This window comes from Lipophrys pholis (genome assembly GCF_963383615.2).
Source record: "Lipophrys pholis genome assembly, chromosome: 14".
NCBI lineage: Eukaryota > Metazoa > Chordata > Actinopteri > Blenniiformes > Blenniidae > Lipophrys > Lipophrys pholis.
Window position 1 is genome coordinate 3,248,455 of NC_137633.1, and position 24,868 is coordinate 3,273,322.

Genomic DNA, 24,868 nt, shown 5'->3' on the forward strand with positions numbered 1-24,868 from the left:
TGACTCAAACCCGGCTCCACCGCCGGGGAGGACGAGGCAAAACCTTTCAGGACTTTCGGATCACTTTGCATCGTCAGATGTGCAGAAGAAGGAGCGCCAACTGAGGTGAGGGTTTTTCTTTTTCCTCCTTTTGTTTGTATGTTCTGGCAGCAACAATCAACATTTTTTTCTTTTGAATCCTTGAAGAATTCATGAGAATTGTAATGTCATAATTTGCTTTAGAGCAGCGTAAATGCACATTTGAATTTCTCAGATATTTCGACTGAAATTAGTTGAAATTAACTCCTGTATAATTGATTATATATAAGATTATAATGAGCCGCATTTTAAAATTCAAAGTATTTTTTTGCACGCATTTGTTTGTGTTTTCTACTTGCTCCACTGATCCCTGCCCGTCCTTCTGTCAGCAGACTTAGAAGCAGGGATCTTGGCTCCTGCAGCCGTTTCCCCTGCAGGGCTGAGCTCTTTGGCCGGCTCCCTACTTCCTTAGCAGAGGGTCTGCCGGCAGAGCCAACATCTGAGCAGGTACCACAAACACATGATTTCCAGACGCTATTTGGTGCTCCGGAGTTTGGTTTGTCGTACTCTGCTGTCTCTCATCCCCACGCCTGCATCCGTATGGTTGGAAGTCAAAATTAGGGGAGCCTCAACAGGAGCCGGACGGTTGGTGCATGTTAGTCTCACAGTGTTTGCCAACACGCTTGTTTGTGTGTCTCTCTGCACAGGTCATGAAGCCCCAAGAGGCCGAGCTCGTCAATGAAATCTCCAAGGTGGGTTTCCCTCAGCAGCTGCTCTGGCTTCGTTAAAGGGAGAAGCTCACTTTCAAGTCTGAACACTGCTGGAGGATGGAGAACTCATCTGATGTCAATGATATAGTAGAATCACGTTTCAGTACCTATCAAATCATGCACGTCGTAAAGATGGATTTTTTTGTTGAGGATTGCACCTGCTCATGGAGCTCTTCTTTCAGGTGCAATGCATGGTGTCGGAGCTGAAGACGGGCTTCACCAGCGCCCTGCTGGAGCTCAGTCAGATCCAGCATGGAGACACGTACCTGCGGGAGGAGATGGAGGAGAACAGGAGGAGCTGTCAGAAGAAAGCTCTTCGACTGGAGGGGCAGGTCGAGGCTCTGAGGGTGAGGCTGCCAAAGTGACACCAGCAGAATCAGAACCGGTGCACTTTTCAACATTGAAAGTAAATTTACATTTTTGTATTTTTTCTTGCAGGAGGAACTGGGTGTGATGAGGTGTCAGATCGTGCAGCTGTACAGCAACAGGAACCGACCCCAGCAGGAAGTGAAGAGCTCCACTTCCAAACAGCCAGAAAGGTGGAACTGTTGTTACCGTGGTGACCGTATCGATGGACTTGATGGTATCGGTGTGTCCAGTTGTGTCTTGATGGTGACTCCTTTCTGTGTATCTGTGTTGCAGCGGCGAGCCGGCAGAGCCGGACGGAGGACAGTGCGGTCGCTGCCACTGTTCTTCTGCTCCATCAGCCTCGGCCGGTCACTCCAGAGGGAAACTGCTCCTCCACTGCTTCCTGCAGGGACTCAAGGCCGGGCTGAGCGAAGGCACAGGTCAGCGGGTCGACCACGTCCATCACGCTCAGGATTGGGAACGACTTTAGCATTCGATGCTGCTGTTCCAAAATCATAAATACCAACAAAAACCTCAATTTGTCCTCATAGGAATGATTACTAAATAATGTTTTAGTAAATAAAGACTAACTAGAAGTCCTGGAAACTATGTAGATGAATCCAGGTAATAATAATGATTTTTAAAAAAAAGCATTATTGGCTAAATGAACCATAGGAACTGTGAACAGGATGAAACAGAAGTTAGAAGGTTCCCCATACAGAGTCAATCAGTTTAGGATCCCAAGGAAAGTTTTAAAATATGTTTTAAACACTCAGATATTACATTCTATATATTCTTTCTACACCAAGACAGTTATGAATTGTGACTATTGAATATTGGAGAAGGGGGAGGATTAGATAAGTTTGACCTTTTCTTACCCATTTTAAGTCATGTTAATAGGAAAATGATGTATAAATATAGATTATCTATTTTTTCTAAATCAATTTTAATAAAATATAACTTTAAGTAATTATATTATCACTAAAGGGTTTATATATATGTACGTGGGTATATGGAGTATATATGATTGCACACATGTTAATAATAATAATAATAATAATAATAATAATAATAATAATAATAATAACAATAATAATAATAATGATGATGATGATGATGATGATAATTTTTTTCTCTTCAAAAAAAGAGGAAAAAAGAAATAAATGAAAAGACAAGACAAGAACGAAAAAAGAAAAAAGAAATAATAATAATAAAAACTTTGCATTCAGAGTCCTGGAGGGCTAAACCTAACAGTTCTACATTCCTCTTTTCCGCCTGTCGACCCAAATAGAACGATTCTCAGTGGCACCAAATGGTAACTGGAATCTAAACGTTGTTCAAACTGCGGCTCGGTGTTTTCCTTCTTCTGCAGACGCCCGACATCAGGTGGCCATGCAGCTCCTTCACTCCGAGTGGGAATACGTGTCGACTCTCAACCAGCTGTACGACAAGTACAAGACGCCGCCGGTTCACCAGATGAGCCTGGAGCCGTAGTGAGAGCGCCACACCTGAACACCCTCCATACAGAGTCCGGGGTGGGGTGGGGGTTAAGGGGTCCTACATGGACCCAGCAGGATTGATTGATTCTCTCTTTGTTTTGTTGATTCCAGTCAGACGTACATGAAGTTTGTGGAGCAGCTGTTGCAGAGGCACCTCCTCTTCAGAAACACCCTGCAGGAGCGTCTGTCAGCCGAACACTGGAAGTCTCTGGTAGGAGACATACTGGTGCAGCTCATCGGCCAAAACGATGTGAGAGAATAACAACACACCATAACGTATCTTGCAATTGCATTTCGTTGCAGGTATAAAGTAGGAATTTTCCGTTGAAGGAATAATCTGTTGTTCTTTTCTTGTCCAGGCAGCGTTTTCCGACATGTACCTCGGGTACACGACCACGCTGGCGTCGTTCTTCTCGCTGGAGTTCAACAGACTGAATCGTGCCGAGAAAAGCCACAAGACGCAGGTAGTGCAGGCGACGCCTTCGTCACTCGTCAGTAAAAGTCCCTCAGATGTGCAGACGGTCGCTCTGTGTGTGATTCCGCAGAGCGGCGAGACGGAGAGGGGGGAGACGAAGCTGCTCTCCTTGCTGCTGGCGCCCGTCGCTCGCATCCACGCCTACCTGAGTCACATCCAGGTGAGTGGGCAGCTTCACACGCGATGGAGGTTCAACCTGCGGAAGAACAGAGTGACTTCCTCTTCCTCCTCCTCCTCCTCCTCCTCCTCCTCCTCCTCCTCCTCCTCCTCCTCCTCCTCTCAGAACCTGCTGCAGTGGACTGGCAAAGAGCACCCGGACTGCAGCCTCCTGCTGGGAGCCGAGCGAGCTCTGAGGAGCATCTTGTCTCGCTGCCACGTCGTCCTGGAGGAGGACGTCCGGTGGGAGGACGGAGACGCGGCTGCTCAGAGGTCAGGGCTTCGTTTGTGATGAAAGAAACAATCTGTGAGAGATTATCAGCTGCACAGCGGCCTTCCACCTGTCACTTTCACTACTGCTTTACTCCAGTGGTGACTTCAAATCTGACTTATGAAGCCGCAGATACAACAAGTTCAACTCACAGCGTTAAATATAAACAGGAATGACTCGAGTCCCAGCAGGCAGCATGACTAACACACTATGTCCTCTTCATTTACATGGGATTTCCCGCCTGATTCCAGCAGAATAGAAACTGCAAACCGTTTCAGGCCTTGTTGTTTTTTCCTCTGACGTCAGGCGAAGAGCTTCTCGTCACGTCAGGAGTGTTTTCGGCTGCCCCAGGCTGAAAACGAACCCATGAAGTGTTGTTAATGCTGCGGCTGACCGCGCAGTAAAGCTCCAGAGCGTCAGCGCTCCGAGTTTAAAGCGCCGCTTGCACAGCTTTGTTTAGTGTCCATTACAGAGCTGCAGGTTAATTACCTCACACAAGCTTTGTGAACGCTGATTCTGATTGATTTTTTTTTGTTTTGCCTTTACAGTAGTTGCTCGGACGCTGCAGTCGGGGCTTGTTCTGCAAACTGCTGCAGGAGGAGTCAGCTGACCAGAGAGGAGTCGAGCGCCACGGGTCAGAGGTCAGTGACCCTCTGCTGCTTCTGACGGCACAAAGAAGAAAGAGGATATTCTGCACAGCAGACAGTTTCTCCTTGGTGACTCGTTGTGTTGCGTTGAATCTCAGGTGTGTTTCCTGTTTGCGTCTCCTCCCAGCAGGAGCGAGGCGGCGGCGGCGGCGGCCGGCCTGGTGAACGGCGTGGACGGCTCCATGCGTCTGGAGTGCTGGTCCTGCAGCCCCGTCAGGAGGAAGGGCTGCGGGAGGGACGGCGCCCCGACGGGCTGCGGCCACGCCTACTGCTCCTCCTTCCTCCTCGCCCCGGACGACGCAGCTTGGGGGGAGACCAGCGACTCGGGCCAGGGCACCTACAGCCACCCCACCGGGAAAACGCCCAACGAGCCGGCGGCCCCCCGCGCCAACCACAACCACGACGACTGCGAGACGGACCCCGACGACACCTCGGCCTTCGACTACTCCTCCGTCACCTCCTGCAGCCCCGACGGCACCCTGCGGAGGGAGAGGACGGGCAGCCAGAGCGGGGGGGATGAGGAGGAGGACAGCCAGGTGCCGGTGCTGCTGAAGCCCTCGTACCCCCAGCAGCAGCAGCAGCCCCCCGCCGCTGACACCCCCAGAGAGAGGACTGTGTGTCTGAGGTGGCAGATTCCCAGACTGACCCCTCACCCCCCCCTCAGGAGCCCGGCGACGCCGTACGCAGACGGACCGTACGCAGACGGACGGACGCCGTGTCTGGTGGGCTCGTACGGGAAGAGGCTGGTCAGCGTGAGGAAAGGTTCCCCCGCCCTGCATCCAAAAAGTGCCTTCAGGCCCATCTGGGACGATCCGTCCAAACAGGTCTGGAGCAAAATGGCTCATCCTCTGATATAGAATTTAAAGTTTGAAACTAGAGCTACACTCGGTAGAGCGCAGACCTTCGCCAACTCAAATATTACTGACATATTTTAATGTATTTTGTCATAGAATACAATATTTAATGAGATGGATACAAACACAATTAAAAAAATATCAGGTTGAAAGTGTAAAAACGACTTTTCTTGTAACAAAATTTACTTTCCACCATTAAGCTTTTATATTGAAACACTTTGAAGGATAGTTAATTTTTTTTTCACTACCATGACTTTAAAAAGCAGAAATACTAGGATTGAACAATTTTGAATCTTTTAACATATTAATCAGTCCACAGCAGTGGTCAAATCCTCATAAACGATGAAATCCCGTCTCAATCTACATCTGTCTACGTTTGTAACACAGCAATTTGCTTTATCTTGAATTCAGTGTTGATAGTTTGGAAGAAATGTGAAAAAATCATAAAGTTCCCAAACATGGTCACTTGATCAGTAAAGGGTTAAAGATCGTGTCGCGCCTCTGTCGTACACTGAGTGGCAGTACTGAGCGACTAAATGCACCAGCTGGTGGTGCAAACTTGCATTGCAATACCAAACAGGCTTAGGCAAGTTTGGAAACGTACTAACTAATAAATATCTCACGAAATTGTTTCTGCAGTGGAATCTAAAATTCTTCGTCAATTATTTGAGATTCAATTGATTTACATTAAAATATTACATATTTTACCTTTAACATTTGTCAAAAGTCCTTTCATATGTCAAACCACACTACCTCATCTATTTCTTTAACTTTAACTAAACATTTTAACTTCCAGTCACTTGTTTTAATACTATACCATCTTCTTGGTGTCACAGTTTCCTTCTCGAGTTTCATAGTGACTGAAAAATATTTAATTTTCTTTATATCTGCTGTTTTCCATATATCAGGCTGACTCGGCTCCGGAGAAGGACAACAGACAAGGTTTCTTCCCGATCCAAGCAGCAGGCAGACAGAACTACCAGAACTTCAACCCGAGCAGAGAAAACCTGAGGTGAGGAAGAAAAACTCAGACAGCAGCGACACCTGGTGGTCAATCTGCAGAAGTACAAATCCAGGCACAATATTTTTTTTCCTGACATTTAAGTATGTTATATATATATATATATATATATATATATATATATATATATATATATAATTATAGATCAGGTGTTTGATCAAAGCTTATTAAAAATAAACTTTCATTTTGTAAACTAGTGTAAATAGATTTACTCTCGTCTAACAGGTTTGTTTTTAAATGTAATTAAAAGTATATTTCAGAAATTATGCTGTTTTTCCAAAGAAAAATTTTACTCTGTGAAATAGGTTACATCAGTGTTTTAGCTCCTCTTAGAATGTTTTTATATAGAGGTTTCTACTATGAAGAAACGTTTGCCACTTCTGACTTTTAAAAAACCCCAAAATAAACAAAAAACATATAGAAATTAAAATAAAACTTTTTTTTTTTGATTTTCTGTACTTGTCTGCAGGCCCGGCCTCCCTCAGAGAGGAAACCTCGCAGCGGCTCTGAGCAGTGGAGGATTGTGGGACGACAGCGAGGACAGCGAAGGGCCCTGCAGCACCGTCTGACCTCCAAACTGGTGCAGGAGTCAGGACTTGTAGAGAAAAAGGATTTTCTCCGATTTTAACATTCAAACTGAACCACTGCAGACATCTTTGTGTGACTCGTGTGTCCTTTTCAGGATTGCAGAATAAATACTAAACAGAGGAGAACAAAGAAGTGGTGTTTTTCCACATTTTATTTAAATAGTAGTGGACCCAGGATGGAGCCTTGGGGAACGCCACGCTTAATTATGCTCAGCCAAGGCTTGCGATTGGCAGGATTTACACAATATTTTATAATACTGTGCTGCTTTGAAGAGGCTTTTGAATTGTTTAATAACTTTGGGGGGGGGGGGGGGGGGTATAAAGATATACCTGGGAAAGGGACTGAACTGAACATGTTTGGATGTAGCTCCGTTAAAAGCAAACTAGGACTGAAATCTTTCAGTTTGTGTAATAAATCTAAAATATCTTTTCGATTTGATAAAAAAATGAGACGAGAACTGAGCGTTTCAGTACAAAATAAGACTGGGTGATTTATTAATCTCATCAAGACCATTAATACAAAGCAGTTAAAAGGCCACATACCATCAAATAAACCGACTGCTGGATCAAGCTGTTACAGTGCCACCGGGAGGAAAACCAATCTGTTATTCTGCCGGGAACGGGGCTCAAAAAAAACAAAAAAACAAAAACAAAAATAGAAACACAAAACAAAGTTGGCAAAATTAACCCCACCAATACTGTGAAATGGGAAAGAAAACAAAAAACTGCCCCTTGTATTCCCTAGTTTGATCAAAAAGCTTTAAACATCCACCGTCAGAGGCAGAGGAAGGCTCCGTGTGTTTTCAGAGCAAAGCAAGAAGAGACACACACACACACACACACACACACACACACACACTCTCTCTCTCTCTCTCACACACACACACAGGGGCGATCAATGTGAGGTGGTAGACTCCTGCGTTTGCTTTTTCTGCCCTGATCCACGTAGAAAGTGAGTTGAACAGTTGCATAGGACCATCGCATTTACAAACATGACCTATAACAACCGCGGCTCTTCAACAGTACAGCCTAAAGTGCACAAAGTGTGTTTCTCAGGAGAAAAAAAAATAAAATAAAAATAAAACCCCAAACAAATCCAATTCTTCACGATGCTCCAACACTTGCAACTGAATATATGTCCGTGTGTATACATAATATATATATTTTAATATATATCCAGCCGCAATCTTCTTTTTTTTGTATTAATACAACCTGTTTTTAATGAGTTTAAGCATTAAAAAGTCTTGGAAAAGGAGGAGGAGGAAAAAAAAAAAAAAGTCCATTAGTAGGATGTACAAAATGAAGCACACGTCTAAGTAAGTGCTTGGCATATTGAACTGTTTGCTTTTCTTTCATTGCTTTCTAAAGGGGCAGGGGGAGAAGAAAAAAAATGGCTTTCCTCAGTTAATACTCCCAGTAGTTCAACTGGAGATTGTCTGTAAGTAAGTAGGTTAGCGACAGTGACCTGTTTTTTTTTTTTGTTTGTTTTTTTTAACGTTTTTCTATCCGACTGTAGCAGCATTGGATTATTAGGCAAATGTTGGACTGAACAGATGCGGATGAAGGTACAATACAACAAGGAAAAAACAAAAACAAACAAACAAACTGTCACTTTATACAAATTATTCAGTTAGTGTATACATGTTATATATACACAGTATCCACAGACATGTACAATTTCATAGTGTATAGCTTTGTTCTAAACATTACATAGGCAATTTTTTTTTTTTTTTTTTTTTAGCATTTTAGACATCATTTGCTTTTATTTCTGTAAAGTAGAAAACAAAAAAGGCACATCCGAGCGTGATGCATGGGTTATTTCAGTCTTTCCGGAGTGAAACGTGAATGTTTCAAGCAGAAAAGAAGGAAAGAAAAAAAGAAAAGAAAAGGGAGTCGAAGGAGAAGTTGGTGGTAAAAAGTTCCTTTTTGTTTTTGGAGCAGCCACAAGGGGGCGCTGGACGTGAGCTTGAATACTAAGAGGAGGAAGAAGGGGAGCACAGTGTCAGACAACAGCACACGTCTCATCAGCAGAGAGGGGGGTGAGGGTGGGGGTGGTGAAGGAGCTGTGAGATCGTGGCAGCAGACGTCCTTCCGTCCAAAACCGCAGAAAGATTTTCTCATTTCTCTCATGAAATCGTCCGATTATTATCATCCTGCCGACTCCGCCCAGGCCGGATGTGCAAACGTGTAGTGTTCCCGGTTCACGGCTCCGTGACCGATAACGCCGAGACGACCGGAGCCCGGGGCCAGAGGTCAGAGGTCAGCGCTGTTGGATCTTACTATTTTCTTTAAGAAAGGCAACGTTTTGTGGCCGGTCGTTATGGGGCTGTTATGGCAGCTAAATGACCTTCAGGTATGAGAGGAGAGTTTGTGTGTCTTTTTTGTTTTTCTCAATTTGTGTGTCTGTAATGACATTTTAGATTTATGTGTGTGTCAAAATGTGTGCATTAAGATTTAGGGCTGTGAAATACAGTGTGTGTGTGTGTGTGTGTGTGTGTGTACAAGGACCTGTAAATGTCCACCTCAGGCAGATCTCTTTGTTTTTTGCTACAATTCTGACTGACCCTGGGTTGTTATTTTTTTTGCCCTCAGCAGAGACTGGAAGGCTCTTTTTGTCAGCTTCATTTTTCCTATAAGTGCAACTGAAAAAAAGAAAACGTTCCACATTTTGTCAGTTTCTGCTACAATAACAACCTCAACTACTGTGTTTTAAAGATTTAGTTTGAGAAGTTAAATTTAAATTTCAGAAAAAAAAAAGCAAATATTGAATAAGATCAGATCATACAGGTTTACTGTATTGTTGTCATGAGACAAGTTTTTATGAATGTATTTAAAAAAAGATTTAGAATGTTTTTGAACATAAACAAATTTTCAGTTGTAATGTAATGCTCACTGACTGCACCTGGTTCAAAAAATAGTGAGCCTGCAAGTCTGAACTGAGGGGGGAAAAAAACCTGTTGGGGGTGGGTGGTGGGGGGCAAAGCCATTTCCTGGTCCTTGTAGGTGCACACAAACTATTACACACATTTTGATATGCAAATCTGTCAGGGAAAGAAACTAACCAACACGTTGAGACACACAACTTTCTAAACGTCCACATGAGACTTTGCTGCTGTAAAAACCCCACGGGCCTCCAGACGCGTGCACGGCGCACGCACGCACACACAAACAGTCAGGACAGTTTGACTCGCGTCTTTACAGTCACAGTGTAGAGTTGAGAGAAGTTGGGGGGGGGGGGGGGGGAATTCAGTGTCGCCTCCTTTTGCTGTGTTTTCTTTTCGACGTCACATTTGTGTTTTAATAAGAAAAGAATAAAACAAGAAAATCCCTTTTCCCCCTGCATAAAATAAGACTTTGGCAACTGTTTGCTTTCAGTTTGTAAGAAAAACAAAAGCAAACGAGTCAATGGAAATGTCTGCTGCTCGCAGCGAGATGGAGGAGCTACGTCAACTCTGGGGGGGGGGGGTCCTAAAGATCCGTGGGCTGCAGCAGGACTCCAAATGCCCAAAAGAAACAAAGCATGTGACAGTTGAGGCTACAGAGTCGACGCCCCCTCACCCCGTGGCGTCCCACCCACCCCCCCGGTGACGGAGGAGCGGGTTGCGGGGGTGTTCACCTCGTCGTGGGGGGGGGGGGTTGGGGTGAGAACTTCAATCGGAAGCAAACAAAGCCGCTCCGACAACAAACGCTCCTTGTGGTTGTTTATTCGCTGGCACACCGGTGTGGGTTTCTCATTGGCACAGAGGGTTTAGGATGGAGGCGGAGCTACTGATCCCCTGAGAGGCACAGCGGAGGGGGGGTGGAGGAGGAGGAGGAGTTTAGTTTGTTCTTTCAGATCAGTAGCTAAGATTCAGCTGTGTGGTCGTTTGCAGGACGCGGTCGGCACGCCGCCGGGCTCACTGGCTGCCGTCGGCGTTCTCCACCAATGGGAGGCTTTGTAGCGGCGGCTGCAGCGGCTCCCTCTTGTAAGTCTTTGGCGGGAGCTTGGGCTGCTGCAGGCTGGAGTTGTGGCGGGGGGGCACTGGTGGGGCGGTGATGGGGATGGGTAGGGGGCACAGGCTGTTCTGGCTGGCGCTGAGGGGGCAGCTCCGCCGGGGGACGCGGGGGGACGGCGTGCTGGGCGGCGTGTTCGGCGAGCTGGGGGAGCTCCCGAAGTCCCAGTGGTAGCGGCCCACGGGGGAGGGCTGCAGGTTGAGGGGGTAGTTGATGAAGATCTCCGGAGGCCGCTGGGGCACGGGAGGAGGCGTGTCGGGGAGGGGGTCGCGGGGCGGCGGTGGCGGTGGGCTGGGCAGGGGCCCGTCCATGGGGGGGCCGTTGTAGATGACTGGCGGTCGGGGCTGGTTCCTGGGCAGAGGGGGGGGCAGCCGGGGGGGGATGGCCGGGGGGCTGTCGGAAATGGAGCTCAGCTGAGGCAAAGATCAAAAACAAGTTAGAACAGATTTTAAATGAGAAGCTGCAGCAGCGGCTCAGAATTACATTCAAATATTCAGTCGGGGAAAAATCTACTAAATAATACAGGGGGGGGGGATTCTGTTTTGTTTTTGATAAAAAAGAAAAAGCTGTTTCAATTTGGTCATTTTCTTTTCATTTTAACTTTAAATTATTCAAAACTGCAGGTTCTTACTTTAGCCTCGGACATGGCATCTTTCCTTCGAGGCGGCAGAGGAGGCGGCTTCAGATCTTCCCCCAGCTGGTGGAGGCTCCCGCAAGACACCGACTGAAACTCTGGGGACGGAAAACAACGGAGGAAAAGGTTAAATGGCTGCAGGTATGAAACCCGACGACAATAAAACGATAACTGCAGTGGAATAGAAAACAACCGGGAACAAACTGCGCACTCACTTGAAGGTGGCAGGAGAACTGAAGCGAATATGGAGTTGGTGCCTGTGAAAAAAAAAACAAACAGAGACGCAGGATGAAGACGACTCGCAGTGAACAGACGCGCTGACGAAGACGTGAAGCGTCGACTCACCGCCGTACGAGCTGCTCAGGTCCTGCTCCATGAAGACCGAGCTGAGGTCGGAGGAGGCCGACTGCGGGGGGGTCGGCGTGTTGGGGGAGGTGGGCACCGAGGCAGACGCCGGCGTGTCCGGCTCCGTCTCCGCGATGCTCCGGAAGGTGATCTTGTGGGGGGGCTCCCTCTCCAGGGGGACGGGGTGGCCCTTGGCGGTGCCGGAGGTAGACGTTCGCACAGGCCGGATCCCCGGGGACTTCAGGTTGTAGATGGTCTTCCTGGGCTGCAACACGGAGCGGAAAGAGTCATTGTCATGGGAGAAATTAGAAATAAAACAAAAATAGATACTTTATTCTTAGTGGAGACTCTTTGAACTCTGCTACACCAACAACAGCTGGACACATTTGTTTTTATATATTCAGAATCCAGACTTCTTACAGTAAACCTGTGAAAATGACATCAGTCCAACATTTCTATTTATCACATATCGAACCCTCACTTCAATCTTGCGACCAATCAATTAGTCCAATTTGAATATAAAGATTATTGAAGTCTCAAGACAGTCATCCGTCAGTTTCTAAAAAAAAAGGCAGCGACTAACACAGCAGAGAGCGTTGCAATCGAATCCAGCAGACTTCACCTTTCAGATCCATGATCAAAGATCCACAGTATATTTTTGTTTGTTAATCGGCAGAGCGCCTAAAGAACTTGGACTAAAATAAAAACCAAACAATGAAGTTGGAGCACTTACAAATCGTGGAGCCTGCCTGCAGTTCCGTGGCTCGATGTCGAGAGACGTCTTGAACAGGTAGTCGGCAAACTCCTTCTCGCTCCTGTTACCCATCGGGTTCAGGTTCTCGAAGAATCTCTGAGCGACACAGGCAGACAGACTTCAGCATCGGTGATCCATCACTTCACACCAATACTACAGAGTAATATCGACGTTTGGGGCTCTCACCCTGATGTCGTGCTCCACTTTCAGACAGTAAGGCTGGTTCTGATACTGCTGGATCTCCCCCGTGATTTCAGCCACTTTCCTCCTCTTGCTGAAGTTGATGAGCTCTTTGCTGTGGCGTCGGAGGAAGTCGGGGTTGCCCTCTTCTGTCTTCAGGATGTTGGTTAAATAGATACCTGTGGATTAAACGCATACAGCAACACTGAAAATGCATCTAAAAATGATGGATTTACTTGTTTTGAGTAATCATAATTAATCTTTTCTGATCATGGTCGAGTTGATAGAAAGCTCACCAAAGAAAGGCACACAGGGCGGGTTTATTGACTTGAGTTTAGCCAAGTATTTTTTAAAATGGTCCTGGCTCAGTTCCACCGCTTCTTCCAGGATTTTCTTTTTCCTCTCTGGTATTGCCTGTTGAGGAGAAGAAGAAGAAGCCAAGGAGGAGGTTTAGCATGTCTGCTCCTACATGTGAGGAACTCGCTGGGGGCACTCGCCCCGCTGGACTCACCTCGAAGGTGTGGTCCAGCCGGTAGACGGGCACCGAGTTGATGGCGCTGACCACCTCCAGCACGCCGTTAAAGTTGTTGAGCTCCTGGAAAACCTGCAGAATCTCTATGACTCGTGATAACACTGCTGTCCTCTCCTCCAGGTTCATCGTCTCTACTATACACCTGAAACACACATTTGAGTCCTCGAGTGAAAAAACAACAACAACTTAAAAGATAAATCTGATGAATGAAAATTAAAACAGTTGAGATTGAGAAATGAGAAGGTAGGAAATGTTTTGGGTAATGTGTCCGAGGAGTGTCCGATTGAAGATGTCAGTTCCCATGAATGGAGGCGACTCACTTCTCGAACCACAGCGTGAGGTTGGTGGTGTGACGGATCATCCGGAGGAGGTTTGGCGAGTTCTTCTCTTTGTCCTCTTTGGTCCAGACGCTGCCGACCAGCTCAGACGGCCGAACGGCTCTGCGGATAAAACAAGGTGTCATGTACATTTCTTTCCTTTTTTTTTTTTTTTTTTTTTTTTTTTTTTTAAATCGACTCCTGGGAGTTGCCAACTCTTTTGATTCTGATCTTGAGAGCTGCTGAGTAACTTCATTTCTTTTTGGGATCAAAGAAAAGTTATTAATTTCAACGTCTGCTAACAAATGAAGGAGCGATCGGCGGAGGAAGGAGCTACCACTGAACAACACGCAGGTCGTGCTTCCTGATCTTGTGGCAGTTCCTCTTTCGTTTGGAGAATCAACTCTATTTGAAAATTGGCCATAAGTCAGAGTTTCCCTCATTTTTATTGGCATTTCATTATAAACGAGTTGAGCAACGTTGGTGTATTGGGACTTACAATACGCCTTTGTGCCATGTTGTTTCCAATCAATTTAGAGGGAGCACTCACTCACTCACTCACCCATCCAGTTTATTATTAATTTAAAACAAATCTGCAGCTCTGAATGTCAAGCATTCCTGCAGGATGACTGACCTGTAGAGCTCCGACTCCAGCAGCGTCAGCTGCCGGGCGATCTCTATGGGGTGAAGGGTCATGAGGTCGAAGGAGTCCACTTGGCCGGCTCTGCTGATGTGCCACTCGATGGGAGGCGGCGAGCTCTCGAAGGTGATGTTGTGACTGACGCCGTTCGTCTGGGTCTGCAGTTTTCTCCTGATGATCTTATTAATGGACTCCACCCACTTTCTCATCGACTTCCCTGAAATGCAAAGCACAGGATTACGTCAACGTGTGCGTCAATGGGGGGAAAAGAGCTCCGCGTACAAGTGGAACTACAAGAAATACACAAGAACCCCACAAAAGGTTTGTCTAAGGCCTCGTTCACACTACAGGAAAAGGCGACACAATTCAGATTTTCTGCTCACAAGTGACTCATATCCGACCTGTTTTGTGGCCTCGACTGTTTGTGGAAACCCATTCGGATATTTTTCTACATGTACTGTTCGCTTCGTCGTCGTGAACACTTGAAAATGGATCGACACTCTGACCAGCGTTGCCAGATATGGCGGGTATCCCCCAATTGGGTATTGGAGATTTAATCAAGTTATTAACCTTTAATTATCTTTTCAGCCATTTCAACACACTTTCACATTCATAAATTCATCCATAATGTCTCCCAGGACTTTGTGCTAAATACATTTTTTTAACCATCGTTCTGAAGCCATCGTTTGTATTCTTGACTCACCTCGCAGTTGAATCTTGCTGGTGATGTACTCCTCTAACCGACTCCGCAGCTCAGGATCGTTCTCATAGTCGTAGAAATGATGTTCGACCCACTGACGGAACACGTTGAGAACCCTGGAGGGCAACGGATGGACATTAGCCTTGTGCTAAATCCAGCATATTTACAGTAACCTTGTGAAGAGATGGCTTGTTCATTATTATGTCCCGTCTAAACAAACAAATAAATTAAATGAAATTTAAAGACGCAGTTACCAACGACTAGAGCGTGTATGTCATGCTACAATCTGTGAATTACGAACACGCAGGTCAGACTTTACTTCCTTCAACATGTTGAAAGCCATTTAGGTTTCAGGCCTCACTCCATTAAAGTTACTACGTTAGACTGTAACTGTATTTCCACTGTTATTATATGTCTTTACTCTCTGAACCTGCTCTCATGACGGTTAAGGAGACGCCCATGACAACAGGCCCAAGTTAGGAAGTAATTCTCTGCTAAAATAAGTACTTAAAATTCTTCAACTCACATTGTAGAAAACCATCTGAACAGCACTGGTCTTGTTACCAGACAAGTACACACAGTTCAGTGTATAAAGCTCCACACTTTAACAGGTAAAGTGATGGCTGGAGGACGTGGAGGTGAATTGAACCTTATACCACTACTCACTGTACTTTAAGAAGGTCCATTATCACAAGACTTCTTTCAGAGACGAACAGAGTTCTTTATTATAATATTCGGATAAACATGTCATTGTGTCTTTAGTACCGACGGACTGATGCAGAGTCTTGTAACTCACAAGGAGAAACCAACTCTCCACTCATGCGTTCATTGTTTCTGTGACTGACATTTGAAAGATTTTATTGCCACTGGCCGTCTGATGCTGAGAAGCTCTCAGTTTTTAATGGTCCTTCCGAGATTAGCCCCGACTCTGTTGTTCCTTATAAGGCTGCAAAGTCTAATGGGAAAGTCATTCTGCGGCTCTGAGGGAACATCGGGGCCTTAACGAGAGAGTGTAAAAGAGCCAAGCAACAACAGGAGACAAAGAGCTGCTCTTTACAGACATTTCAAAAGGTCTAGTTAAAAAATAAACTTACAGCTAGACTAAACTTTATCTTTTACAAACGTACTTCCTATGGAGGAATCTTATGTGAAGTCTGACTCAGAGCAAAACATTCAATATTGGATGGAGCTTTGTTGAGCCTTTATCTAATTCATTCCAGTATTTTATAACTTTTCAAATATCTACCATAATAATAATTTACTATACAACATAAAATCAACTCAAACGCTACATCTAGAAAAGAAACTGTTCCAGAATCTGTACCAGAGTGATTCGATTGTGAGAATTTATATTGCGTTTTGTAAATGTTATCACTATTTTGCAGCAGCCTTGGACTTTAAAAATCCAGGCAAAGCAATTAACTGGAATTGCACAAGAGGTTTTTTTTTTCCGGAGTAAAGTTAGGTGAGTAAAGACGGGAAGGATTCTGGGTGGATGACTCTTGTCATACCTGAGCTGGACCGGCTGCACGTACTCCTTTCTGAACCTCTGGAGTTCGGCCGCCATCGGCTGGTCGCCGTTCCAGAGCGCCTGTCGGTCCTCCTCGGTGGGTTCTGGCTCAGGAATCTCAATCCTGGAGTGCAAGAGGTAACATTCATTAAGCGTTAAACGTTGCTTTAACAGGACCCAATTAACGCTGGGTGTTAACATGCATTCGACAATACTCGGAAAAAAGAAAAACAGATGTGTAAAAGTACCCACAATGCATTGCAACACTGAACACACTTTGTACACTGAATTAAATTTCATTAATTTTATTGTCACATTCCTTTGAAGAAACACTTATTTTAGATGTAAATATTAGCTCAACTTTTCTCTTTTTTCATCAGTTTCATTTAGGGTTTGTGCTTTTTGAAGGTATTTCCAATCCTGTTTGTGTTTCTTTCATGTAAAGCTTGCCTTTTCCCTGAAGGAACTCTAATTTCCTCCCAAAATATGTATTTGAAATTCACCAGTGGCTCGATCAGTAGAAGAAAGAAGAAGAAGGAGGAAGAAGAAGAAGAAGAAGAAGAAGAAGAAGAAGAAGAAGAAGAAGAAGAAGAAGGAAGAAGAAGAAGAAGAAGAAGAAGAAGAAGAAGAAGAAGAAGAAGAAGAAGAAGAAGAAGAAGAAGAAGAAGAAGAAGAAGAAGAAGAAGAAGAAGAAGAAGAAGAAGAAGAAGAAGAAGAAGAAGGAGGAGGAGGAGGAGGAGGAGGAGGGAGGAGGAGGAGGAGGAGGAGGAGGAGGAGAGGAGGAGGAGGAGGAGGAGGAGGGAGGAGGAGGAGGAGGAGGAGGAGGAGGAGGAGGAGGAGGAGGAGGAGGAGGGAGGAGGAGGAGAGAGGAGGAGGAGGAAGAAGAGGAAGAAGAGGAAGAAGAGGAAGAAGAGGAAGAAGAAGAAGAAGAAGAAGAAGAAGAAGAAGAAGAAGAAGAAGAAGAAGAAGAAGAAGAAGAAGAAGAAGAAGAAGAAGAAAGAGGAGGAGGAGGAGGAAGAAGAAGAAAAAGAAGAAGGAGGAGGAGGAGGAGGAGAAGAAGGAGAAGAAGGAGAAGAAGGAGAAGAAGGAGAAGAAGAAGAAGAAGAAGAAGAAGAAGAAGAAGAAGAAGAAGAAGAAGAAGAAGAAGAAGGAAGGAGGAAGGAGGAAGGAGGAAGGAGGAGGAGGAGGAGGAGGAGGAAGAAGAGGAAGAAGAGGAAGAAGAGGAAGAAGAGGAAGAAGAGGAAGAAGAGGAAGAAGAAGAGAAGAAGAAGAAGAAGAAGAGAAGAAGAAGAAGAAGAAGAAGAAGAAGAAGAAGAAGAAGAAGAAGAAGAAGAAGAAGAAGAAGAAGAAGAAGAAGAAGAAGAGGAGGAGGAGGAGGAGGAGGAGGAGGAGGAGGAGGAGGAGGAGGAGGAGGAGGAGGAGGAGGAGGAGGAGGAGGAGGAGGAGGAGGAGGAGGAGGAGGAGGAGGAGGATGAGGAGGAGAAGAAGAAGAAGAAGAAGAAGAAGAAGAAGAAGAAGAAGAAGAAGAAGAAGAAGAAGAAGACGAAGATGAAGACGAAGACGAAGACGAAGAAGAAGACACCATAGTTTCACTTCTGTGAAACCGCTTCAGGCGACACCAGCTTGTTGATTGACGGTGGTTAAACGAATGAACGTCCCACTTCTATAGTTACACAAGTTAAAAATGAATCACCATAATTCAGCAATATTTTGGATACTTGTACTTTAACAATTAGTTTGTGAATTTACACAATTAAATCTAATAAACTATGTTCAGATCATTGTTGAGTAAGCCTACAATTTTAATAATAATCAAATCTCAGCCATTTCATTCTTTGAAAATCAATTCCCTGCTTCAGGTTGTGATTCAAGTTTAAAAAATAGCAAACATGAAGTGAGATGGACAAATTAAACAATCCTTTATACTGCATGCACAACTGACATTTAAATTGAAATAAATACGTAAAGTAATTTCTCTGCGGTTTACTTGATTTGTGGACCTTAAAAAAAAAAAAAAAGATAAAATAAAATCAAAAATCAGTAAAAACCAGCAAATATCGAATCGTAGAGTAATGAAACACTGTACCTGTCTATCAGCAGGGTGAGGAGCTCCTGTGGTTTGCAGAATGAACGGTACGTAGTGAGAAATGTGCGCACAAAGTTGGGATCTGGAAAGAGATCAGACGCATGAGACAGTGAACACAAGAGGAGAAGCACACGTTTTTCTTCCACAGACCAACGGACAGCAGCAGCATCTTACCAGCATACATATGGTAGGTGAGCCTCTCTATGAGCTTGACCACGGTGCCAGCTTTGATGATGGGGATGCCCGTTTTGCTCTGCACTTTGTCCTCAAACACTATATTCTCCTCGGAGTCCTGCACGGCGAAGCGGTAAACCTCCGGGGAGGGGAGTCTTAGAGGATGCGCCTGCTCCTCGTGCTGCAGCACCGTGTCCAACATGCGATCCAAAGTGGAGCGATACTGCAGAGTCACCAGCGCCGCCATCCACGCCGCCTTGTCCTCTGCTGTCCGTGCGCAGAAAATGGCGCAGTTTTCGTCCTTGCCTACCAGCTCGAAGGCGTGCCGCAGCTCCAGGGAGTCCTCGCGGTCTGCGATGCGGATCTTCCTCAACACGAACTTCTCCTTCAGGCGGTACTCCGCCCCGCTGCCCGACCCCGGGAGCCGCGAGCTCTGATTGGCTTTGCAGCTGATCATCAGGCCGTCGAACAGAAAGTTGTGCCTCTCGTGTTTGGCGCCCGCCCGCAGCAGCGGCCCCTCCAGGATGAACTCGCTGCAGCACTGGCCGATGTCTTTGCCCTCCCAGCCGTCGATGCTCTTCTGGATCTCGTTCATGCGCTTGATGGCGAGTTGTTTGCTACGAATCTGCCGGCTGTACAGGCGGTACATGGGCTCGCTGTCAAAAGAGCGGAGAAGTTCAGTCACAAAATTCATTTAGATTTGAATGTCAATATCTTGACATGGATTAACACTTTCATACACTTCTGACTGTCAAAGCAAGAGCTGAACTATTCACTGAATAGTAACGTGAAAAAACAAAACAAAGCTGATGAAGTAGGTTTTTGGATTTTTAATAGAAAGATATTTCTACTTTTGTTGTTTGTTTTAAGAATCGCATTACTTTGATGTTTGTGATTATTTATGTCAAATAAAGTAATCTATCACGTCTCTGCCGAGCTTTGATGATCTTGTACCACCTGACCCGCTTTGCTCTGGTTGAAAGAGATGCGGTCAGTCATGCAACTGAAAAAAAAAAACAACAACTATGTCTCTGCAAATCAAACACACAAAATAAGATTTAAAAATTAATACTTAGATTTGGATCTATTCTGGCACAGGGTTGTGTCACCGCTTTTGCTTAAAGGGTTGAATGTACTTGAACATAGATGGCTTACAAACTTGAATTCATTTTCAATCTTGGTCAATTTACGACTACTTCTTATATTTCACAGCTGATGGGAGTTTATCGAACGTCTCTTTTCCAGCTATTTGAATACATCGTTCAGAATCTTTCAGGGTAAACTTGTCATACTAGTACTATTAACTTTTATAATAAGAGGCGCCTTCTTCTTAATAAAATACTTGATTTTATTATAGTGTTCCAACACCATTTACTGTTCCGTCCATGAATGTTATTACAATTCCAGTAACTATTATGTCACAACAGACTATTTTCTACAAATACTGCGCTGTCGGAGTGTGTGTACCCTGGTTTACGGCGAGGCTGGTGTTTGGCATAGATGCGGTCGACGCTGCACTGAAGGTTCAGCAGAGCTGTGATCGCCTGTTTCAGACATTCTCTGTCGTCTTGTTCTTTGCTGCGCTCCTGAAGTTGCTGCGAGAAGGAGAAACAAAAACAGCAGATATTCAACATCACCTCACGATGTACAAACCTCCAAGCCGGACAATATCAACAACTGCAACACTGTTTGTGTGTGCCACAGCAATGCGTAAATAAACATTTCATTGAATTATACAATTTGTGTATTACTTTGTGTACTGTTAACATGTCACGCATGTTTAACCCTGAAATGTATTAGAATCAGAACCAAAAATGCAAAAAACAACAGTTTATATTATTTTGTTATGCGTAATCCAATTAGAAATCAAAGTGTCCAAAACAGAAACACTATTTTTAATGCTAAACATACATTGTGCCTCACGTTTCCCTAAATTCATACGTTGCCACTCCTGTCAGTTCCATATTCTTGATTGTTTACTTGTTTCACCAACTAAATTTTGTTGCGATTTTTGTTTGCAATGACAATAAAGCCAACTTGCATATGAAAACATCCCACCTGTGTCTTTGTGGAAAAATCAAAACACTCACAAATTCACATTTTTAGTTTTACACATTAATTATTGGTTATTAGTAATTGCATCACCCTAGTATATTTATTAAGATTACATAAAAAATGAACAAACACTTGTTCAATTTTATTTTGAGTTATTTTGCATCAAAATGCTTTGTGTGCGAGGACGTACCTGCAGCAGCTCAAAGTAGTGCATACAGTGGTACACGGGCACCATCATCAGCTGGGGGAGGACGTACTGGACGGCTTCTTTGAAGCCTTCTGCAACTGACTGGACACACAAACACAATGGAAACTATCAGAGTTGAAGCCCATAATTGCCCCACTGCATTCAAACTCTGCACAGAAAAGAAACAGAACAGAAGAGTACACACATACAAAGGTGTTCATAATGTTATGGCTGATCAGTGTAAACACCAGGCAGGAATATAAGTTGCCATGAATGGCATAAAAGCAGAGCCTGTCCTCACTAGAAATAACCTCTGTACGACAGGAAGAGGAGAACCGTGAAGGCTGAGACAGTAAAACGTAAACATTTCAGTCTGAAAATGTAAAATTAGCCGCGGGACGAGGCTGCAGGATGACGGCTGGGAGAGGAGCAGTTGACCAAGTAAGGCAGCGGGGTAACCGGAGAGCAGGCCGTCATAGTATCCATTTAAATCTCCCCGTTCCCCTGATAGATGACTCTGAATCAATATGCAAGTGCTCAGACTCCACAGCAGCGGCCACAGTGTCTGCAGGGAGGAGGAGGAGGAGGAGGAAGGCTGTGTGTACTGAGGAGACATCAGCAGCCCGACACACGCCGATGGACAGCGGGGGAACAATGACCTAAGTTTAGATCATGGTATTGATACGTCAGCGTCCCAGAGGTTTACAAATTGCACGAGTATATCGAGGTTTTCGGGCAGACTTGTTGCAGCACTGGTGCCGTGTGTGAACGTGCATGCTCCACTGCAACAAAACAAGCGCCCCCTTTACACCGGAGGCCTGTTTTAAACACGATATCATGATCGCCGCTTCTGAAATGTAACTTGTTTGCAAACATTTCACTACACATGCAGCCTCCGAGTTAGTTTTGATATCTCACATGTCGACACAAGCACTCACAATCTGTCTTTAAGCCTGAAAGGTTGGTTTGAGTCGTGTTTGTGACGCGAGGTCCATAATGGAAGCTACTCTCTTTGTTACATATCCCAAACATCCTAATCACGAATTTCTAGATTGAATAAGTCCACTGAACTCACGCCAATGAAAGGAATGCAACTTAACAATATCAATAAAAATAGCAAGTGATGCAGGGTGTTTGTTCATAGGAAACAAACAAGATGTTTTTCTATGGATATTAGAGCATGATTGAGAAGAGATGCTCAGGACTTTAAAAGGAGTGAACGACGTGCAGTCAGACTATACGGACGTAGGTTTGGGTGAGTGACCTTATTTGTTTTGTGTGGCTGGAAAACTGGGGAAAACAAAAAAGGAAAGTCAGGCTGAAATTTCGGTTGGGTGCTGATTTATATTTTTTGGATTTACACGTCTCAAAATCCCACAAAGACTATTTGTTAACTGTCAGTCATCACACCTGACTGAAGCGTCTAATATAAATGAATTATGACTCAGTGCTTGATTACTGTAAACTAGAACTGGAACATATCAAGTGGTGTGTGGTAATGTGATAAAGATAACTGTGATAAATACAAAGAAGACAATGTAGGATAACAATTAAGGTCTTTTTGCCTTCAGTTTTCTTCTTCTAAAATTAGTGCTCGTTTTCTGTTGGCTGCTAAATTCTAAATTTGGTTATTGCACTATTTTTGTGAATCAATCACACCTTTCTTTCCAATATGAAATTCGATTTTCAACTTTCAGCGCAAAAATGCTTAGATATACAATTCATTTGCAGTCTTTTCCAATATGTAAGTGGATATTGTGATTAATGATTAATTTAAGAAATACAATGTGGCAGCAACATTACACAAATTTCTTTTAATAAATCCAGTCGGATTTTAATCCCCTTTTTTTTTTTAAAGGAAAGTACAAAATTAAAGCCATAATTTATGAAAATGTGATTTTATTCAATTTTAAGTAAAAGAAATTCCCCAAAATATGTATTTTTACTTTACGTAAAAAGCCCCAAACCTTTTATTTTTGTGTGTGTGTGTAAATTATAACTTTTAAAGAGACGACCTACTGTAAACACAATGGCAGTAATGAGGATGTGTTTCAGCTGCTTAGGCTGATAATATGAACTGTATGTTTGATCGGGAAAGTTTTTAGTTTTTTTTATTAAACGGCAGATGCTATTGTTGTGTGGTCACCATTGCTCAGAGAACCCACAACAGTGACCTGGATTTGTACCTGCGAGTTACTGATTACAAACTAATGTCTAGTTGGAAATACTTATATCGATTTTTTTTTTTTTTTGGAGAAGTGTTCAGCATATGGCCAAACTTATTGACTCATTTATCCCAAACTATCTCAGTTAGAAAAAAATTAAATAAAAAGCCGAACTAAAGACAAACTACGGCGACTAGAAGCACGAAGCTGTACCATACTGCATTTTTAAATCCAAGTTATGCCACTGGCCGCCTCAGTTCACAGCTTATTTTCAATGTGAAATGTGCTTCGGCTCACAATCCACCCTCCTCATCCTCCCCGAGAGCCAAATAGCCCGCAGTGTGGCCGCCTGTTCTATTTTTGAAAAGGCGATGTAATTTAGCCACGATACCAGACGCTGCAGCGTGTTCAACAGACGCATTCATCTGACGGAGAGGGAGGCAGAAACTGACGAGGAGTGGAGGGGCGGTAATGAACCTACAGGTCGGATCCCAGTCAAAGTAATACTGTGGATAAACGACGTCTTCATGGATTCATGGCTTTGAAAAAGTCTAAATTGGATGCAAAGTAAATGTGTTGCATGTAGAATATTGCACTAAAGTTTATGCAATAATTTGTCACCAACAGTGACAGTAAATGCTAAATCGATTACAAATTGAATGGACACGTACGTCTCAACATGTGCAATATAAATATCACAAAACCATGAGTGAACTGTGATTCGATGTTTACATGCATTGTATATTCATGTGTTCCAAATTTAAAGTGACAACAGTATTTAGAAGCACAAAAAATAACGAATTCCCAAAACATCAAATTCAATAAACTGCTGTATTATTTTGAAATGCTGCTTGTGCTGGCAATAATCAAACATCATGGAGCAGTGACAGCTGGTTTAATCCAGGGAAAGAGAAAGAGCACCGGTATTTGGAAGAACAAAAGCTTTTAACATCATCTATTGGAGTGTTTGTATTTAACGCAGATCCTATAGTTACCGCAATATTCAACCACGTTATTGCATATTGCATTGTCACTATCTTGCAGCAAGAGACACACTGGGAGTATGAAGATAGATGCAGCGTCTCTTGCATTGGGTAATCATATCAACAATAATGAACATAAGTTTTTTTTTAGGTTGTTTTAGGTCTTCAATATGAAGACAAATAAAAAGGGGCACAGGCAGGTAAGTATCTAGTACCTGTTGAATTTATACCTCATTTACCGACAATGTGAATAATGGATTAACACTTTCATCTTTGGAAGCACAAGATGAGTAGTGAGCTAAGTGGTTATTCCTTTCATGGATTTGTGACAAAGCAAGGCATCAGAAGACGAGAACAGTGTCACAACAAAGTGCGATTTCCACCCCTGTGCCCTTCGCATCACCTCACTGCGTGATCACAGGACAGCGCCGACAGTGTTGATCTAAGTGGGGCGAGGCGGCTTGTTCTCTGGTGAAAACCTCACACCAAAGATGCCGAGCGGTCCCTTCTGATGGTTTCTGACATGCATGTACACCGATCTCAATCTTAACTGATCAAAATACGCCAGTTGTGCTTTAAATGCTGAAAAGAAAAGCAGGAATTTGCTGGATTTGGAGCTTTGACACAGCTTCATGTGAACCGACGGCCTCGCCGGTCTTCGGCCTGAGAAAACACCAGCGAATATTTCATCTTCAAAGGCCAACAGGCTGCACCCCGCCGAGCATAATTCAATGCTATTCTTGTGAGGAATGTCCAAATAAAACAATGCGGCAGCAGTGAATAAACTGTACACAGGACGCCGAATATGTCATAACATGCCCCGCGACGGTATCGGGAGGAATTCCACAGGTTGCCTTCAAAGTGAAACGGAACCAAATAGAGAAACATGGTACGTCGGGTGTAAACGCATAAATAAACCTGCTTCTGCCTTGTAATCAAAAACAATCAATTCCATGTCTAATTCCAA

General features: G+C 44.1%; 2 protein-coding genes across 2 annotated transcripts in view; one reads left to right on the top strand and one right to left on the bottom strand.

Annotated features, from left to right (window-relative positions):
* Positions 1-728: 728 nt before the first annotated feature.
* On the top strand, positions 729-7,120 carry LOC308119671 (uncharacterized protein; the record flags this gene model as incomplete). Its single annotated transcript, XM_080479819.1, has 12 exons — positions 729-770; positions 971-1,135; positions 1,227-1,327; positions 1,431-1,576; positions 2,509-2,629; positions 2,747-2,885; positions 2,995-3,099; positions 3,181-3,539; positions 4,086-4,178; positions 4,312-5,008; positions 5,947-6,050; positions 6,529-7,120. 12 exons carry the CDS (start codon positions 729-731, stop codon positions 6,626-6,628), a joined length of 2,172 nt encoding a protein of 723 aa, XP_080335945.1. The 3' UTR covers positions 6,629-7,120.
* A 3,306-nt stretch (positions 7,121-10,426) lies between these two features.
* sos2 (son of sevenless homolog 2) overlaps positions 10,427-24,868 on the bottom strand; it is a 35,242-nt gene continuing 20,800 nt past the window's right edge. Inside the window, exons 8-23 of the mRNA XM_080480032.1 lie at positions 20,757-20,855; positions 19,979-20,106; positions 18,512-19,167; positions 18,338-18,419; positions 16,253-16,375; positions 14,745-14,857; positions 14,036-14,258; positions 13,405-13,524; positions 13,064-13,226; positions 12,849-12,966; positions 12,559-12,731; positions 12,352-12,468; positions 11,619-11,883; positions 11,489-11,530; positions 11,271-11,371; positions 10,427-11,052 (exon numbers count right to left, since the gene is read on the bottom strand). Coding sequence (XP_080336158.1) covers positions 10,543-11,052; positions 11,271-11,371; positions 11,489-11,530; positions 11,619-11,883; positions 12,352-12,468; positions 12,559-12,731; positions 12,849-12,966; positions 13,064-13,226; positions 13,405-13,524; positions 14,036-14,258; positions 14,745-14,857; positions 16,253-16,375; positions 18,338-18,419; positions 18,512-19,167; positions 19,979-20,106; positions 20,757-20,855 — 3,033 coding nt within the window. The 3' untranslated portion in view covers positions 10,427-10,542. The remainder of the gene's footprint in view (positions 11,053-11,270; positions 11,372-11,488; positions 11,531-11,618; positions 11,884-12,351; positions 12,469-12,558; positions 12,732-12,848; positions 12,967-13,063; positions 13,227-13,404; positions 13,525-14,035; positions 14,259-14,744; positions 14,858-16,252; positions 16,376-18,337; positions 18,420-18,511; positions 19,168-19,978; positions 20,107-20,756; positions 20,856-24,868) is intronic.